The sequence below is a fragment of the Podarcis cretensis genome (assembly GCF_951804945.1).
Source record: "Podarcis cretensis genome assembly, chromosome: 1".
Taxonomy (NCBI): domain Eukaryota; kingdom Metazoa; phylum Chordata; class Lepidosauria; order Squamata; family Lacertidae; genus Podarcis; species Podarcis cretensis.
In genome coordinates this window covers 115408006-115426647 of record NC_137170.1, presented here as the reverse complement: position 1 = coordinate 115426647, position 18642 = coordinate 115408006, and the positions used below count along the sequence as shown (strand labels likewise).

Genomic DNA, 18642 nt, shown 5'->3' with positions numbered 1-18642 from the left:
CGAGTGTCTGCTAGCCCAGTCCTCGCCGTCAACACTGCCGGGTGCACTCATGTGGGGCACTGAGCATTCGGGGAGCCTGTGCTCCAGCCCAGCCCTCACCCACTGGAGCCAAGTGGGACTGTGCTGCACAGCCTGCTGGCCCACCCACCCACACAGGGAGGAGTCCAGCTGGCCAATGTGGCTCTTGGTAGGTGAATCCCCCCATCCCCAATGGGCGGTCATTCAGTGAGGGAGCTGGAGACGGGGCAGTGAGGCTAGGCCAGGCTCTGGGGCCCAGAGACTTGGAACAGGCAGGGTGGAACAGAGATCCCTGCATAGGGGCACCTAGCTTGTGCCCCCTAAAAATCGAGCACCCAAGGCTATGGCCCCCCTGGCCCTCCCCACGCTATGCCCCTGCTCAAAGGTTTCAGGTCTTGCCCAGCCCCACCTGGGGCTGGCAGGGTTTGAACCAAGGACCTTTTTGCACACAAAGCATGCGCCATGATGCTGAGCTGTGCCCTCCTCTGGAAACTCATGAACCAACGATATGGTGGCCCCTAACCAATGTAAGCTGTATGATTATTATTTTTCTTCCTCCAGTCCTTTACCTCATAATGTAGTGGTAAATGCCAGATTCATGTAATGAGCCCCTGGGACTGTGGCCTCATCTGGCATCACACACTGCTCCCCCAGATTCTGCCAATGCTGAATGATACATCCGATGTGCCCATCAGGCTGACCAGGATTTGCTTATACACTGATCTCCTTCCTCTAGGCACTTCAGCCTACATCTCAAGTGGAATGCGGGTGTCACTGCGGTCTAAACCACTGAGCCTCTTGGGCTTGCCGATCAGAAGGTCGGTGGTTCGAATCCCCATGATGGAGTGAGCTCCCATTGCTTTGTCCCAGCTCCTGCCAACCTAGCAGTTCGAAAGCACACCAGTGCAAGTAGATAATTAGGTACTGCTGCGGCGGGAAGGTAAACGGCGTTTCCGTGCACTCTGGTTTCTGTCACGGTGTCCTGTTGCACCAGAAGCAGTTTAGTCATGCTGGCCAGATGACCTGGAAAGCTGTCTGTGGACAAACGCCAGCTCCCTTAGTCTGAAAGCGAAATGAGCACCACACCCCATAGTCTCCTTTGACTGAACTTAACCATCCAGGGGTCCTATACCTTTACCTTTCACCTTTACACCCCTGGTTACTCTGTGCAGACAACATTCTCAACTCCAGAAACCAGATCCAAATTAGCAACTAACTAGAATAGAAATGTTTTATTCTACTTTTAGAAGGCAGAATTATATTCCTTGGGGGAAAGTGGGTGGAGTGGGAGGCAGAGAGAGAGAGAGAGAGAGAGAGATGACTTCTACATAGTAGCTGGCGTGTTTGTTTAATTTTTTTAATAAGAATTTAGAATGTCATCATGTTCCCATTCAGTGAAAGAAAGTCTTCATGGATTTCAAGCTGGAATCATTCAATGAAACTATTGTGCTCCTTCTGGTCCTTCGTAATAGGTAACTTTGGGGCAATTTGACAGAAAACGACTTCTCTGCGCTTTTGAATGCGACTGCTCTTAAATGGCTGCAGGCTCTGCCAAGGCTGGTTTCAGTGCAGATCTTGTTTTTCAGGAGTGCTGGGAAGCATCTCCACATGACGGGAGGAAGATGTTTGCAAAAACCTCAATATGAGACATTCACTAGCTCCCTCCTTGCTTGGGCACTCAAAACCACTTGCGCTGAAACCTTCCCAGCAGGTATCAGCCCAAGACAGCTGCAACAACAGTCTGTACTCTGTCTACAGACAGACCCGGGGAGTTAGGTTTAGAATGGCTGGAGCTTGAAGAGCAGATGTCAAAGTACAAGGCAAAGAGAGAAGGAGGAGTTGGAATTAGACGGAGGAGGGAGATGGGGACCAAGTAAAGCTGCTCTGCTGAGCCAAAAGCAGAGAAACGGTGGACGTTTTGACAAATCAGCAATGACTGATGTTTTAAATGGGTCTGAATCCAACACTGCAGGATATCAGGGGTAGCAAACATGGTGGCCCTCTGACTGTTGCTGTTTTTATGGCTCTGTTCTATTGTTTCCATGTTTGTATTCATGCACACTACTTGGTGATTTTGAGGTTTGTAAATGATTTTACATAAAATAAATACATAAAATCATCTTTAACCAATAGCCAGGTTGGCTGGGGCTCAGGGAAATTGGTGCATAGCTGTCAACTTTTCCCTCTTATTAAGGGAAATTCCCTTATTCCAAATAGGATTCCTCGCAAGAAAAGGGAAACGTTGACAGCTATAAATTGGTGTCGAACAACATCCAGAGGACACCTAGCTGGTTATCCCTGATATAAGCTATGCAAGAGCAAACTAGCGTGGAGCCAACAGGCGCTTTGCACTTTGAGAGGTCAGAGAACGAACTATCACAATGAAGGCATGAGCAGTAAAAGGACCAGCTGTAAAAGGACAACCCTCATCCACAACTTCTGCTTTTTTTGACTCTTCCCATCTGTGCTGCTCCTTTTCATCACCTGACCATATGAATGCCCGCATTATATGTGCTCATCCCATATACCTTCATGTGTCTATTCCACATGTCCCTGGGGCCTTTCAGAGCCCCGTATTTGCAAGATCTGCATGCAATCTGGAAGGTCCTCCCCCCCCCCTTGATTCAGAAGATCCCTCATCCCTGTTGAATTAAGAAGCCTGTTTTAAAAAAGCAAAAACAAAACACCATGAACAGGTTTGGAAAATGGAAAAGCTGAATATCTGAAGGTGGGCCCAAAATAGTTAACAGCCTTCTTTACTAGCTATGAAAAAGGCCAGACTAAGCCTGCAAAACTCAACAGATTTCTCAAAGCTTACAGTGACAATCACCATCATAAATGTACAATCTCATTATTGTTTTGACAATTAAAAAGGTTGATAATCTTTCCACTACAACAAAGCTTGGTCAAATTCATCTGCATGTCTTCAACCCCATAAATTTTTATTGCCCACTTTTGTAATTTAATCCCAGTGCTTTCTTTTCCGGTGCCATCCTTCCACCATCTAGGGAGAACCTGTTTGCTGGAAGAGCCAGTGAAATCAAAGGATGCCAATGCTACCACCACTAAAAGACAAGGAAGCAGAGGGAGGATGCCATTACTTTGATAGAGAGGGACATCAAGATGGTTAATCCGCTTGAATTGCATCTGATGGCAAGATCTTAGGAGACTGCTCTGCTGTGAGAGATCAGAGGGAAGCGAGAATTCTGCGTGAGAGAAGTGAGAATTCTGCAAGAGATCAGAGGGAAGTGAGAATTCTGTGTGACAGAAGTGAGAATTCTGCAAGAGATCAGAGGGAAGCAAGAATTCTGCGTGAGAGAAGTGAGAATTCTGCAAGAGATCAGAGGGAAGCGAGAATTCTTGCCCATCCCATTGCTACTGTTCCTGCCATAGTAACACAACGGTCATGCCTGTCAATTTTTGCTCTTGCGGCATCAGCATCACAGCCGCCAAGTGCAGGAAGTTATACAGAAAAGTGAGACTGGGTTGCATGAAGAAGTTTCCTTCCTTTGGCACAATCCTGTCTCTGGGTCTTCACAGTGCAACCCATGGGGCTTCTGCCCTGAGCCACATAGTGCTAGTGGGAAATAAAGTCATCTCGATTTATACAGCAGTTGTGGGAGGATGGAGATTAGAACCTTCCCAGGTGATTTGTCCCCAAATTACCGTATTTTTAGCTGTATAAGATGCACCAGACCATAAGACGCACCTAGTTTTTGGAGGAGGAAAACAAGAAAAGATAATATTCTGAATCTCAGAAGCCAGAACAGCAAGAGGAATCACTGTGCAGCGATCCCTCTTGCTGTTCTGGCTTCTGGGATAGCTGTCAGTGTCTTGGGAAATATATTCTCCACTCATCACTTTTGTTCTCTAAGAATCCCTTGTGTATAAGTCCCATTTGTGCACTATAAACCCAAAGAAGCAATGCACAGCTTCCACTACAACAGCAGAGTGTATTCGCTCCATAAGACACACACACATTTCCCCTTACTTTTTGGGAGGGAAAAAGTGAGTCTTATAGAGCAAAAAATACGGTAACTGCGCAGATACATCCTTGAGTTTAGCACTTTGGTTACAGGGAATTGACGTGATTTCCCCTAGAAATCCAACAGGACTTCCCTCTCAGCACATCAGTGGCAATACTAGATTTTACTTTATTTATTTGTTGAATTCCTATCAAGCTATTTTTCCAAGGAGCTCAGCGCAGTGCCCCTTTCAGAATCACAACAATCCTGTAAGATGATAGCTGACAGATAGTGATTGGTCCATGGACACCACATGTTTGAGCAGGAATTGAACCTGGGTCTCCTCAGTCCTAGTCCGACACTCTAACCATTTCACCATACTGGCTCTCAGCATGAGAGGTTGCATAGATTTATTTGAGGCCTACTTGTTTGATAGTACTCATAGTGCAATTTCTTATAAGCAGCACAACTCCTTGTTCCACAAAATAGCACTTACTCCTCTTCCCTATAGCAATGCTTGACCTTTTTAAAACAACAACACCATTTTCCCTGTTTTGTTTTCTTTGCTTAATTCTGCAAATTACTTCCCCGTTTCCAGCACTGGTCTTTAATCAAATTAATAATAATAATAATAATAATAATAATAATAATAATAATAATAATTTTCCCCTGAAGTAAGGCTACAGGTCTCTCCTTCCCACAATGTATAAAAAGGGGATGGGGTTTCATACCAGTGAGACGCTAACAAAAATAAACTATTCCAGGATTTTGCCACCATTAGCTCAAGGGTCAAACAAGATGTTGCATGAAACTTGCACAATTCAACCCCAGCCACCTTTTCTTTTTCTTTATAATCAGTCCTGCTTGGAGTGCAGAGGAGCAGAGAAATCACAAGGGGGGAGGGAGCGTACTTAACCCTTTCTTGCACACCCTTACCATATTTCTGGTTCAAATTACCCCTCCCCAAACTGTTTTTTGTTTGTTTGTTTTGCCCCTGGTGGGGTTCGAAAAGGCTTCTGGGGAGCATTATATGTATTTATAGTTAACATCCGCTTCAGCCCTCTAAGCAGTAAGTTAATAATTGGTGGTGAAAAGGCACCTTTGGATTCCATAGGCATTCTGTTTTGAGTCTATCTAACAGTCTGTGAGCTTAGATCCTCAATGATTTCCTGAGTTTAGGAAAGGATTTGAGGCTAGAGAAAACAGCAGGAAGGGGCGAGCTGGGAACGGATCGTGACAAAATATGGAAGTGATGTGACTTCTTGGGTGCAACCACTTCAACTTGCAAACAGAAGCAGCCTTTGGGAATTCTTGTAATCTGGGAATTTTAGACATGTGTGGTGGGGATGGTGCAGGAATGAGCCCATCAGCTCCAACCCCCAACTCTGCCACCCGCTGTGATTTGAAGGTCAACCATTAGAAGCAAGGAGTCTGCTTCTACCCATGTAGACTCACCACATGGGGCAAACCCCTGATTTTTGCAAGTTCTGCAGCACGTGCGACACCTCCAGGAGCAGAGGAGGCTTCCCATGTCTCAAACTCCTGGAGGACAGCAGGGACCCCACCAAGACAGCACGAGGAATTCCCTGATCAGAAATAAAAACTCTTGAAGAGGGCTAGAGAGTCACATTTGTTAAGGATCCCCCATAATGTAAAGCAAAGGTAAGGGAACATCTAATTTGGCCCAGGAGTCTGTCCCCCCCCCCCCCAAATCACATGTGATGTCAGGTGTGGGACAGGTAAAAGGCAAAGAAGCAACCGGGAGCCTCAGAGTGTGCTCCAAATTTTTCCTTTGGCACCTTTTCAACTTGGTGCTAAATGCAAGCCCCACTGGGACTGGTTTGGCCCAGGTGGAACTGGTCGCTGTGAAAAGCAGGCGTTGCCATCAGCTGACCAGGAGCTGCTGGGTCCAGCTACAGGGGGATCTTCCTCTGTAGTGGGTCTTACATTCAAGGTGGGCTGCAAAAAGAAACACTTAATCCAGTGGTTTTCAACCAGTGTGCCATGGCACCCTGGGGTGCCTTGAATGATGGTCGGGGTGCTGCGGGCAACACTGGACTCTGTCCCTCTTTCTTTCTTTCCTTCCCTCCCTCCTCTGATGCCCTCTCATGCTTCTTTTTCCATCAGGCCACTAAGGCTGGGGGCATCATCTTCCCAGGCCCCCTTGGGGGTTAGCATGAGGAGGCACCTCTCTTTGGGGTGAGGCGGTAGCTCAGAGACCAGGGACAGTGGTAGCAGCTGCCCAGAGTACTCTTAAGGAGAGGAGTGGAGCCTGAGGGAATGCTCCACAAGGGAGGGTGTTCAAAGAGGGGTGAGGAGCTGCTGGTTCTGCAGGCAAGAGCTGACATAACTGGGCTCCTGAGCCCCACAGGGGGACCAGAGAAAGAAAGTAGTTGGTCAAAGCACCATGGGCTCAAAAAGGTTGAAACCCTCTGTCTTAATCTAATGCAGGCATAGGCAAACTCGGCCCTCCAGATGTTTTGGGACTACAACTCCCATCATCCCTAGCTAACAGGACCAATGGTCAGGGATGATGGGAATTGTAGTCTCAAAACATCTGGAGGGCTGAGTTTGCCTATGCCTGATCTAATGCCATGGTAAAGCCAGGTGACTGACAGATGGGCAGCCTGGCCCATATGTCAAAAGTGGCCCAAAGATGGGGGGACATGTCAGGATCTGGCCCACCAGCCAGATCCAATTTCCTATACCTGGCGTAGAACATACAAACAAACCCACACATAGAAAAACCTGCACAATGAAAAGTCTAACACTTTCTCCCCTTGGCATCTAGTATTCTATTTGAAGGGAATTTGTTCACTGTTCATTATGAGAGGGCATTCAGGTATATGATCCCCAAGATGTGGTCTGAAGCGAGTCAGTCTAAGAACAAATTTGCCATGTGATTCCTGTCAATTTGATCCTAGAGAGAAACTACAAGGAATGTATGGGCATCAAAAGGAATGAGACTGAACATTGAGTACAATCGATGAAGATTGCTAGGTGTTCTTTATTCTAAGGAACATCCATTGTCTGGCTATATAGTATTAGACAGGACAACATGCAGGAAAGGGTAGTGAAAATGATCAAGGGGTTAGTTAGAGCGCATTCCCTATGCAGAAGGGCTTTTATAAGAGAGATTTAGTTCATGATTGACAGCATGGAGCAAATTAGAAAGGTGTTGCCACCCCACCCCGCCACCCTTCAGTCTCACAATACTAAAAATCTGGGTTTATCCAATGAAACAGACTAGCAGGAGAGTAAGGGCAGACTAACATACAGTCGTACCTCAGAAGTCGAATGGAATCCGTTCCAGAAGTCTGTTTCAAAACATTTGGGAACCAAGGTGTGGCTTCTGATTGGCTGCAGGAAGCTCCTGCACCCAATCGGAAGCCGCAATGGATGTTCGGGTTCCAAAGAACATTCACAAACCGGAACAATCACTTCCAGGTTTGCGGCATTCGGGAGCCAAAAAATTCGTCTCGCAAGGCGTTTGACTTCCAAGGTACGACTGTACTTAGTTCCTCACCCAAGAAATAATTGGTCTATGAATTCTCTGCGACAAGAGGAGGTGATGGGCACAGACTTAGATGGTTTTAACTTTGGATTAGACATTTGTCTAATCATATCATATCAAGGCATATTAACCAAGATAGTGAAACGCAACCTTCAGATTCAGAAGTATTCCCTTAAATGCTGGTTTTGGAGGGCAAAACAGCAGGCTGGCCACTGTTGAAAACAGGATGCTGTGCTATATGGCCCCTTGATCTAACCCCAAAAGTTCTTTCCACAGAATATAATGGAAACACTACTCCTGAAAAGATTTGCCCCTGCTGGCCCAGGATTTGAGATTCCCTGGTGAGGCCTGCTCCTGGCCCCACCAACAGCAGAAGCCCATTGCATGGCGACACAAGGGCAGGGCCTTCTTTGTCATGGCCCCATTTCCTTCTACCTGTGAAATTCCCTCCCCCTGGAGGTGTGGTTGTTGCACGCACTAACTCAGTTTCCGGCAGCATCTTCAGACACTTCTTTTCACTCAAGGCTTTGGGGAGAGGATGATATGTTTTAGGAACAGATGAACTGTATTAGTGTGATGGTTGCAATACTGTTTTAAAGCAATAGCCGAGGTTTTAAACGGCTTTTGCTGGACGCGTTGTTTTTAATCACCTTTTGGAAACCACCTCTTTCAAAACTGAACAAATCAACCACTTAACGAAGCAAACTTTCAACCTTTGGAATGAATAAGTGACACTTCAGAATAACAACCTTCAGTGATAACACAGATGGAAGGAGAGAACGTGAGGAACTAAAGGAGGCTGGCTGACTTCTTAATCATTTGAAACCACAGAGGCGCGTTGTTGGCTGGTGCCCATTGGGAGTGGTAGGTCAAAAGACTGGGAACCTAACAGTAGGTGGCGCCAGAGTCAACTGTCCCCATCCTCCTCCCTGCTGAGTTATACAAGGGCAACACTGAGATTAAGGAGGAAGGGAATCTGACAACCAGGGCCACTACCCTGCAAGCAGGAAGGTGCAGGCTGGGTGAGGCAGGCAGAGAAGTTGGTGGGGCAGTGCCCCACCAGCACAGATGGACCAGCCTCCACTGCAGAGGGAGAATGAGTATGGAACAGTATGAGGGAGGACTGTCTCAGGTGATGAAAACCGGAGGGTTTCAGAGATGTTGAGAGCTGTGGTTTTCCAAAATCAGGTAAGGTGAGCAGCAATGGTTATAAGCAGGAGGTGGACATTTATGATGCAGCCATCTAAGAACAGGAAGCTACACATTCCAGGGGACCAGAAGAAGATCAAGAGCACTTGGGGGAGCAGGTGAGGAAAGATGGCTGATTCCACAGTGCTTTTGGCTTGAGTTTTCTGGGATCAAATTGGATTACTGAAGGGGGGTGGGGAGAAATCTGAATTGGGCAAGGTTAGCAGGCCTCACTGAGATTTTTTGTTGTTGGAATTGCACAACAAGCTGTTTAAATTTGGGGTTAGTGGACATGGAAACTGGAAGGATTGGCCCGGCTTACTTTGAATGAAGGAGAGTGATGGCTAAGTGGAGAGGGGGAAATATGCAAATAGTGGATGCTGGAAGGATGCAGTAAGACAAGCTTCTGCCCATTGGTGGACCCAGAAAAACTTGAGCATATCATCATCATCACTTTTAATTTGTATACTGCCTTTCTATCTTACAATACTCAAGGTGGTATTGATTAGATGATCCTAGGAGAAGATTAGTGGGCTTCAGAAACTTCAAGATCTGCTGCAGGATCATGCAGCACAAGGGATCCTGTTTCTCTTCCAGATTCATGCTGGAATGCCAACTCCCATCCTCCTGGACCACTGGCCACGCTGGCTGGGGCTGATAGGAGTTGGAGTGCACAATTTTGGAGGGCGCCTCTGATGGGAGTTGCTGGGGAGGGGAGTGCCAGAAGGTTTAAGGTTAGGGTAGGGGGCAGAGATCATGGGGGCGTCTTAGAAGTGTGTGTTCTGGGAGGTGGGGTGGATGTGGGGGGGGGGGAGGTCAGGCCGGCGGGGCGGAAATGGCAGTGGCGTCTGGCGCGTCACTCACCGGATCCCTCGGCCGTGACGATGGCCTCCGGGGAGATGCAGACGCCTCGGTCGTAGACGGGCAGCTCTTCGCAGGCCAGGCTCTCGGGCCACGCGTGGCCGTACTTGACGAGCACGGGCTCGCAGCCGGCGCGGGCCCTCTCGCACACGGATTTGCAGGGCTTGATGGGCTCGTGCTGGAAGTCGATGGTGCAGATGGGCGCGTACATGGCGCACAGGAAGAAGAGCAGGTCGGCGCTGCAGTGGATGCCCAGCAAGCCCTCGAACTGCTCCATGGCCAGGATGGCGTTGGCCTGCGTGCTGTGGTGCAGGTGGTTGGGCATCTTGGTCATGTTCCAGGGCAACGACTTGCACAGCGGGATGCGCACCGGCTCGCACGACGCGCCCGCGGCCGGCGGCGGCGCCCAGCTCGCCAACAGCCCGCCCAGGGCGGCCAGCAAGGCGGGCGGCGGCAGCAGCAGCGCCACCATCGCCCTCGCCGAGGAGGAGCCCGACGGCGGAGACGTCCGCGGCGGCGCCCCCCTCCGGGGCAAGACCCTCGCGCCGCCGAGAGAGCTCTCCTTCCTGACCCCGCGCGGCGGAGGGACTCCTCCGGGGTCCGCCCCCTTCTCTCCCTCGGGGACCAGGTCGACCCCTCTTGCAAAAGTCCGGGTTGAGGAAAGGGGGGCTGTGGAAATCGGAGGGAACTGGCTGGTACAGGGGGGTGGGCGCTCCTCTTCTCTACATCGGGAAGGAAGGCGACTTTGGAGAGGCGCGCCGAGGGACTTGGAGACGTCGCCAAAGAAAAAGTTTTGGAGGAGAGAGAAATCGCGCTGCTGGTCGATCTCGGCTCGGGCTGCTGGCTGCACAGGCGAGACCGGCTTCGCTTGTGTGCGGCTGGTGGAATCAGCCCCCTTTTCACTTTCCACCTCCTAGCCAAGGAGCCCCGGCTCCTCCTCTTTCTGCGCCGCGCGCTCCTGGTCCCACCCCTCTCCGCCGCCTCTCTGTTCCTTTGCAAGGGAGGAAAGAGGTTGTTGGGGGGTGGAAGACGAGAAGGAGCGAGGAACTGCATGACCTGAGGCTCGCATCCACTCCCATCAGTTATAAGTCACTGTTTGTCGTCTCCCACCCCTGGCTCTTCTGCTTATCCCCTTGGAAAGTTGCAGGCGCGCGCTCCTCTCCATCTGTTGCTTTCTCGTTTCTGCCTCCGGCTGCCAGAAAATAAAATAAAGGTATCCTTGTGAAGGGATTGGCTCTCCGAGGTGGCGGACGGGACACCCACACCGTCGAAGGAGCATAAATCTAAAAGGCAGGGGGCAGAGAACAGGCTGGATTTCCAAAAACCATTTTTTTTTTACTTTAAAAAGCAGCAGCGCGTGCTCGCGCTTTCCTTTCCCCATAAATATCCCTAATGAAAAACAACGACGGCGAGGTGTTGATCTCCATCTCTGCTTAAACAATCCTGTTTGAACTTTCTGTTTTCTTTCTCTAGCAACTGAAATAAAGGGAGCTCTCTCTCTCTCTCTCTCTCTCTCTCTGGCTTAAGTCTGCCGCAGCTGCCTTCTCTGCAAGAAAAGAGGCTTTTCATTGTCCTGGCTGTATCCCCGCTTCTCCCCACTCCCCCACCCCCATAAATATCTCTGGGAAAACTTGCTCCGCAGTGGCCAAAGGAAGCTCTTTCCACGTGGATCCAGATGCGTTTAATCTAGGGGAGAAAATAGAAAGCAGATCTCCGCTCACCAGCAGCAATTCACCCCAGCCCACCCCCCACCCCTCTTTCCAGCTTCCAGCTAATCTCCTTTTCAGGGCATGGCAGAGAATGCAGTGACCTAGGGGGGCACCAGTGTCCCGCTCCATGGCAGAGAGATACACACACACACACCCCGAGGCGGAGCGGTTGGGGGAGCAGTTTGAAACTATTCATCGGAGGGCGGCAGAACTCTCCGGGAGAGACAACATAACAGGAAATCACCTTTGCTCTCTCTCTCCTTAAAATATGCCTTTGTTTTCTGCCGGTTCTTTCTCTCCCAGCTGATCCGGCCCAGAGGAAACTGATACCCTCTGCTCTCCCTCTGCTGGGTCTTTCCCAAAGCGCCCACGATAATACACAGTGCTCATTGATTCGACATGCAGGAAAAAGTTAGAAGGGGATGGAAGGATGGATAGATAGATAGATAGATAGATAGATAGATAGATAGATAGATAGATAGATAGATAGATAGATAGATAGATGATAGATAGATAGATGATAGATATAGATAGATGATAGATATAGATAGATAGATGATAGATAGATGTAGATAGTTCTGCTTCCCTTGAGATGTGCAAGAGGAGTTCCTAGCTGATGGCATGGGCATAGCAGGGGCGGGCAGCTGCCCCCCTAAATCAAGTAAATAAATAAAAATGTGTTTTGTTATTGATATATTATTGAGAAATTTTCAATTATAAAGTGATATAAAGAGTGTGTAAAGGGGGGGATATATATGAATATATATAAAAAATATCCTAACCCATGCATTCTTTATTATGTTATCATATTATCAATCCACTGATTCAAGGAGATCATTTCTTTATTATTCCAGTTCCAGGCCTGATATTGATGAACTGGAACTGGAATAAATAAAAATACTTAACAAACTGACTATTTGCATTGCAGGTAACTCAGTTCTGTCCCCCAACATAAAACCAGCCACCCCCCTAAAATAAATATTGGCTCCTGCCCACCTAGCAGTTCGAAAGCACCCCTAAGTGCAAGTAGATAAATAGGTACCGCTTTACAGCGGGAAGGTAAACGGCGTTTCCGTGTGCGGCGCTGGTGCTGGCTTGCCAGAGCAGCTTCGTCACGCTGGCCACGTGACCTGGAGGTGTCTGCGGACAGCGCTGGCCCCCGGCCTCTTAAGTGAGATGGGCGCACAACCCTAGAGTCGGACACGACTGGCCCGTACGGGCAGGGGTACCTTTACCTTTTTACACTGAAAGCTCTGTTACACCACTTTAACAGTCATGGCTTCCCCCAAAGCATCAAGGGGACTGTAGCTTGTTAAGAGTACAGTTAGAAGATCCCCTCTTCCCGTGTCAGAGCTACAATTCCCAGAGTTCACAAGACTGAGTTTTAAGCCATTCCGAAAACTGTAGCTCTGTTAAGGGGAATAGGGCTCTCCTACAATTCCCATGACATGGGTGTTAAAGTAGCACAATAGTGCTTTAAAAGTTTGGGCAGATGTGGCCTTTAATATATTGAATTAAATTACTGTGCCATTCATATGTTAAAGTGCATAAATTTGGGTACAAATAAGATAAGGTTTTTGTTGTAGTTTAAGGCATGCTGTTGTTTTTTAAGAGAAGACTCAGGTATGCATTGCGTCAAGAACCACCTTTGAAGAGGCATACCGAGAATCTCCTGTGTGAGAGACAAGGAGGCCTCCTCATTGGTACTTGCAATCCATAGTTTTTACTATGTGCTAATATTTTTAAAAATATTAATAATAACTGTTTTTAAAATGTATGTCCCAATTAATCCAAAGCACTTCTTTAGCTGATCAGAATGCTTTTTTGAGTGATTTCACCTCTTAATCAACTAAAAAAAGCGTCAGCCCTATCATTTACCCATTCTGAAACCATTTTATATAAATCAGAGAGTGAAGCAGCATTCAAGCCCACAGATTTCAGGAGCCTTAAAGATGCTTTATGTTGAGGGAGTTATTATATTGCTTTAAATGGACCTGGATCTAATCATGGCTAGCTTTCAGTTTGCAGAGACCCTTGGTAAAATAAGCTTTGGTGGGTGTTCCCCTTCCCGCTCCCACCTTTTGCAGGTGAGTCTTTGTCAGATTTCTTAGAGGTTGCAGGCAACACCGGTGCTCTGAACAGCACAGGACAGCAGGGTCTGGAAGCTGCTATTGAAATTTTCCATGATGCCCCCATGTGGTGTCACACCAGTGCATTGTGGGAATATCTTTGAGCAAGAGTCAGTAGTGGGACCCAGGTGGTGGCATGCTTATGCTGGGCCTGGATCTGGTATTTTTCAGTCTTGTTTTGAAGGGATGAGATTGGCTTCATCTTCCCTTCACAAGCTTTCTGTGTTGCTTTCTGTATTCCACCTCTCTATCTGCCAAGACTCAAACTGCAAATCTGGTTTCCAATTAAAGACTTACTGGGAACTTACGGCAAGTGGGAGGAAGACAGGACTGCAAGTAATCTGTCTGTGAATCCATTACAGATCTGCTAATACAAATGGTTGTAAAAACCCATCCCAGGCTGACACTTGGCAGGAATGTTTAAATCACAGCCCCAAAGAGAATGTTTTGCTGGGATTCAACTTCCACAAACATCTGTTGATTTTGTGTGTGTGAGAGTGCAAAAACCAAACAGCCATCCCATCCCTCATCAAGAGCAAATCAGATGGGCATATTATAGATTGATATTATCCAAGGTTGTTTTTGAGGAGATGCAAGTTCACTGCCATCAAATTCATGGTTGCTCAAGGATTTTTATCAGGCTCTGGATGTTAGCTAGTAAAGCTTTTCTGCTTTGCAATGAAGTAACAGTGTTGCCATATTTACAAAGTGTTTTTACATATCTGAATATGAAGGGAATGGCCATAGAGCAGATGTGAGATACCTAGTTATCTCCCACTTGGACTACTGCGATGCGCTCTATGTGGGGCTACCTTTGAAGGTGACCCAGAAACTACAATAAATCCAGAATGTGGCAACTAGACTGGTGACTGGGAGTGGCCTCTGAGCCCATATAACACCGATCCTGAAAGACCTACATTGGCTCCCAGTATGTTTCTGAGCACAATTAAGTGTTGGTGCTGACCTTTAAAGCCATAACGGCCGCAGCCCAGTATACCTGGAGCGTCTCCACCCCCATTGTTCAGCCTGGACACTAAGGTCCAGTTCCGAGAGCCGTCCGATGGTTCTCTCACTGTGAGAAGTGAGGTTACAAGGAACCAGGCAGAGGGCCTTCTCGGTAGTGGCGCCCGCCCTGTGGAACGCCCTCCCATCAGATGTCAAGGAAATAATACAACTACCTAACTTTGAGAAGACATCTGAAGACAGCCCTCTTTAGGGAAGTTTTTAATGTTTGATGTTGCATTGTTTTTAATATTCTGTTGGGAGCCACCCAGAGTGGCTGGGGAAACCCAGCCAGATGGGTGGGGTATAAATAATATATTGTTGTTGTTGTCGTGTCTGATCTACAACCACCATCAATGATTAGGCCCTGCCTTCCACATCCTTCCCCACCACCATGCATGGACACCTCAGTTAGGTGTATGCATGCCCCAACAAGGTGGAGACAGAGTTAGGTGCAGGTGAGTGTGTTTGCAAACTTCCAAACTTTGCACGTCTGGAATGTGTGGCCTACTGTATAAAGGTAAGACTTAGATCCCTTGTTTCCCCAACTTTTGCCTGTGGCCCCACACCAACAAAATTGCATTTGGCCCTCGAAGCATTGCCCATGGGAGAATGTTGGCTGGAAAAGGTTCTCCATTCCTGGTATATGGTTATGTCCTTAAAACTTACTCTGGAGTTGCACCTACACCAGATGAAATTCCTCAGCCTTACAAAAAAAAAGAAGAAAGTATATTGGCTTCTAAATTGTGGTTAAATGGCTCTTTTCACCATGTAGATCAGCTCCTCGTGTATACTTAACCAATCTGTTTACTTTAGCCCCACAGTAAGTGCTTTCTACTAGCAGGGCAGAGTCAACACAGCTTAGGGACAGTGTCAATTTGTACTCTGGCTAACACCTCAGCAGTTTCTAAACAAACTTCAGCTCACCTTAATTATCTGTGGCTAGTACAGCAGGGTAATTAATTTGACTTCACCAGATGGTTATCTGTCTCCCCTGATACAGCAGTAAAAATCCCTTTTCTCAATTTGTCAATAATTCAACCCAAAGTGAGAACTGAGCAAAATTTTGCAGTATGTCTATTTGTAGAATTGCATTTCTCCATTTCCAGTACAGTGGTACCTCGGGTTAAGAACTTAATTCGTTCTGGAGGTCTGTTCTTAACCTGAAACTGTTCTTAACCCGAGGTACCACTTTAGCTAATGGGGCCTCCTGCTGCCGCTGCATGATTTCTGTTCTCATCCTGAAGCAAAGTTTTTAACCCAAGGTACTATTTCTGGGTTAGCGGAGTCTGTAACCTGAAGCATCTGTAACCTGAAGCGTCTGTAACCTGAGGCCTCTGTAACCCGAGGTACCACTGTAATATGTAGACTCTTCACAGTCACCCACCTAAGGCCCAGAATCAGTGGCGTAGCGTGGGGGGTGCAGGGGGGGGCCGGCTGCACCGGGCGCAACATGGGGGGGGGGCTCGCACTTGCAGCTCTCTGCCCCTACCTGGCTCACTCAGGGTTAGGAGGCGCAAATTACTTCCCTTGCCCCAGGTGCTGACAACCCACGCTACGCCACTGCCCAGAATAATTGTATTTAAATACATATGCAGACCCTCCAAGTGTCCCTATTTTCTAGGGACATTCCTGATTTAGGGAAGCTGTTCCTGTTTCTGATTTGATCCTGGAATGTCATGCTTTTCCTTAGGATGTCCCTATTTTCATTGGAAAAATGTTGGATGGTGTGGAATTATCCCACCCCCCAAAGCCGTCTGAAGGCAATCTTGTATAGGGAAGGGTTGTCTTTTTTAAGTTTAATGTTTTATTATGTTTTTATATGTGTTGGAAGCCGCCCAGAGTGGCTGGGGCAACCCAGTAAGATGTGTGGAGTATAAACGGCAAAATTATCATCATGGAACGTGACGTCCCTGTTTTCATTGGGGAAACGTTGGAAGGTATGACATATGTAGTTTTGTTTCTGTATTTTTATGCAATTGTGTTGGCATTTGTGAACACCTCTCTCAGGGGGAAAACAGCAAGTGCACATGAGCTGTCTCCATGGTGTTTGTTCCATGGCACAACCTCTTGGCACCTGTGCTAACAGTCCATGGGTTAAGGAGGCACAATACTTGCCTTGCCCCATGTGCTGGCAACCCACGCTAGGACACTGATTTAATTTCACTAGCCTCGGGTGATCAGCGGTCAGCAACCTAAGGCCCATGGGCCAGAAGCAGCCCATGGAGGTCATTTGACCAGCCCCCGCCCCGCCCCTGAACTGAGCCGCCTGCTCACGTTGCACTAAACGGGCGCATGCGCTGAAAATCGCATGCTCGCTTGCTCACACACACATGTGATCCGACCTATGGATAAACCTTGCTGACCCCTGCTTTTGTTGCTGACCTACGCCTGACTCAAGCCCTGAGACCTGCTTAGTTCCCACAAGGTGGCAGCATCATTTGACCTTGGACAACCTTTCTGGGTCCACAGGTCACATTTGCAAGCCAGAAGAAACTGTACTGGCCACTAAACAAACTCACACAATGCAACCAAGCACATACCACAACCTGTTCTATCAGAATTCTTCTTCCATGCTGGCAGCCCCTGCTTTAGACCATGCCCTGATATCTGGGGGGGGGGGGGAGTATATAGATCACTGTGCTTTTCTCTCAAGTTACATCTGGGCCTTTTCAGTGTTTCCAATGTTTCTGAAGTAAATTCCAACTTGCGTCATCTGAAAGTCTGATTGCTTTATGTTATCACTCTTGTCTCTGGTAACCAAGGAAAATATTCACAGACACCACACACTTGAGAGTCTAGACAGCAGTCATTTCCCAGAAACTACTTTCCCTGCAGTGGTTTTCATTTGCGTCCACACAACGCTTACATAGTGCCCTCCTTTCTGTTATTCTCGTAGAATAGCCTCTGGTGCCTTAAAACTACATTTAACTTAACAGACACCGGTTTCAAATTCTTTCCTTCTTCAAATTTTCTGTAACAAAAAGAGGCAACAATAATGCATTCAACTTTCATTACGTAATTGAGACAATCAGACCTTGAGAACAGGACATATGCAGTTGTAGGTTGCAAATTCAGAAGAGGATCGCACAGTCCACTTAACACCTACATTTACAACAGAATATCTGAAATAATGATTCCTTCTTAAGGTGCAAACCTTGTTCCTGATAGGTTTGTGCCATGACAGATCGGAAAGTTACAGTGAACACACACCAGCGTTCCCCATCTTGTCGCCCCTCTGCCTTGGTGAAGTTATTGGACTCCAATTACCATAAGCTCCAGCCAGAATGATTGATGGCCAGGAATGATGGCCATTGTAGTTCAACATTTGGAGAACCACAGTTTCCCCAGCCCTAAGCAAACCATTGGAGAATCCTGGAGGTATTATCATTCCTCCAAGGGACTGAAGATGGCATGCTTCTTGCTGCTGTTGCCTTCCTTAAAAACAACAACTCTGTGAGCAAAGGTTAGACAGAGAGTGTGCACAAGGTTGTACAATGCACATCAGGGGTAGAGCTACACACAGGAAAAAACACTATAAATAAGTCAGAAATTAAATCGTTATAACAAAAGGGGGGAAAACCTCTGGAAAATCGCAAATTTTTGCTCTCCAGCGCCCTCTGGTGTTGCGTGTTTATAATGCAGTAAAAACACTGTTTTTTTACTAATGTAGCTGAGTCCAAAGTCAAAGTGGGAATTTTAACTCCCAGGTCTACGCTTGCTGCTCTGAATGCTAGACCAGGGGCCTTCCAGATGTTGTTGAGACTCCCAACTCCCATCCACCCCAATCGGTATGGCCAATGCTTACGGATTTTTGACAGCTGTCATCCAGCCACATCTGGGGGAATCACAGATTCCCCATCCTGGACCATACTCTCTCTGCTAGTTAAACGGTTAAAGTCTAACATCTGGCTACACATTTATTGTATCCTGCATACATTCAAGTAATAACATATGCAAACAAGGCTATAAATTTGATCTTGTTTTTGACTAATCCATACAGGCAGCTGCTTTCTGTGTTTCGCAGACAGAAGTGCAGAGAGACCATCCAGTCATTGTGAACAAGCATCCCTTGTTACAAATTCTAAGAGAGATGGCTAAACTCTGGTCATAATCCTTCTAGTGATGGGGAGAAATATTTAGCAACTGCCATATTTCTTTTCCTTTAATGATAGTAGTTATGGGGGCAGAGGGAACCTGAAAAAGTCACATCAAATGTGACTTTTAGAAGGTTAAGTCCATAATGCTTAAAAAAA

The 18642-nt window shown here is 47.3% G+C and overlaps 1 protein-coding gene across 2 annotated transcripts in view; it reads right to left on the bottom strand.

The window, feature by feature from the left end:
• The window catches only part of FRZB (frizzled related protein), a 34258-nt gene extending 23464 nt beyond the window's left edge, over positions 1-10794 (bottom strand). Inside the window, exon 1 of one of the 2 annotated variants that reach the window (XM_079982533.1) lies at positions 9550-10794. In XM_079982533.1, the coding sequence (XP_079838659.1) occupies positions 9550-10018 (469 nt within the window). In that variant the 5' untranslated portion in view covers positions 10019-10794. The remainder of the gene's footprint in view (positions 1-9549) is intronic. The other variant, XM_079982534.1, reaches the window with a different exon arrangement.
• Positions 10795-18642: the final 7848 nt, after the last annotated feature.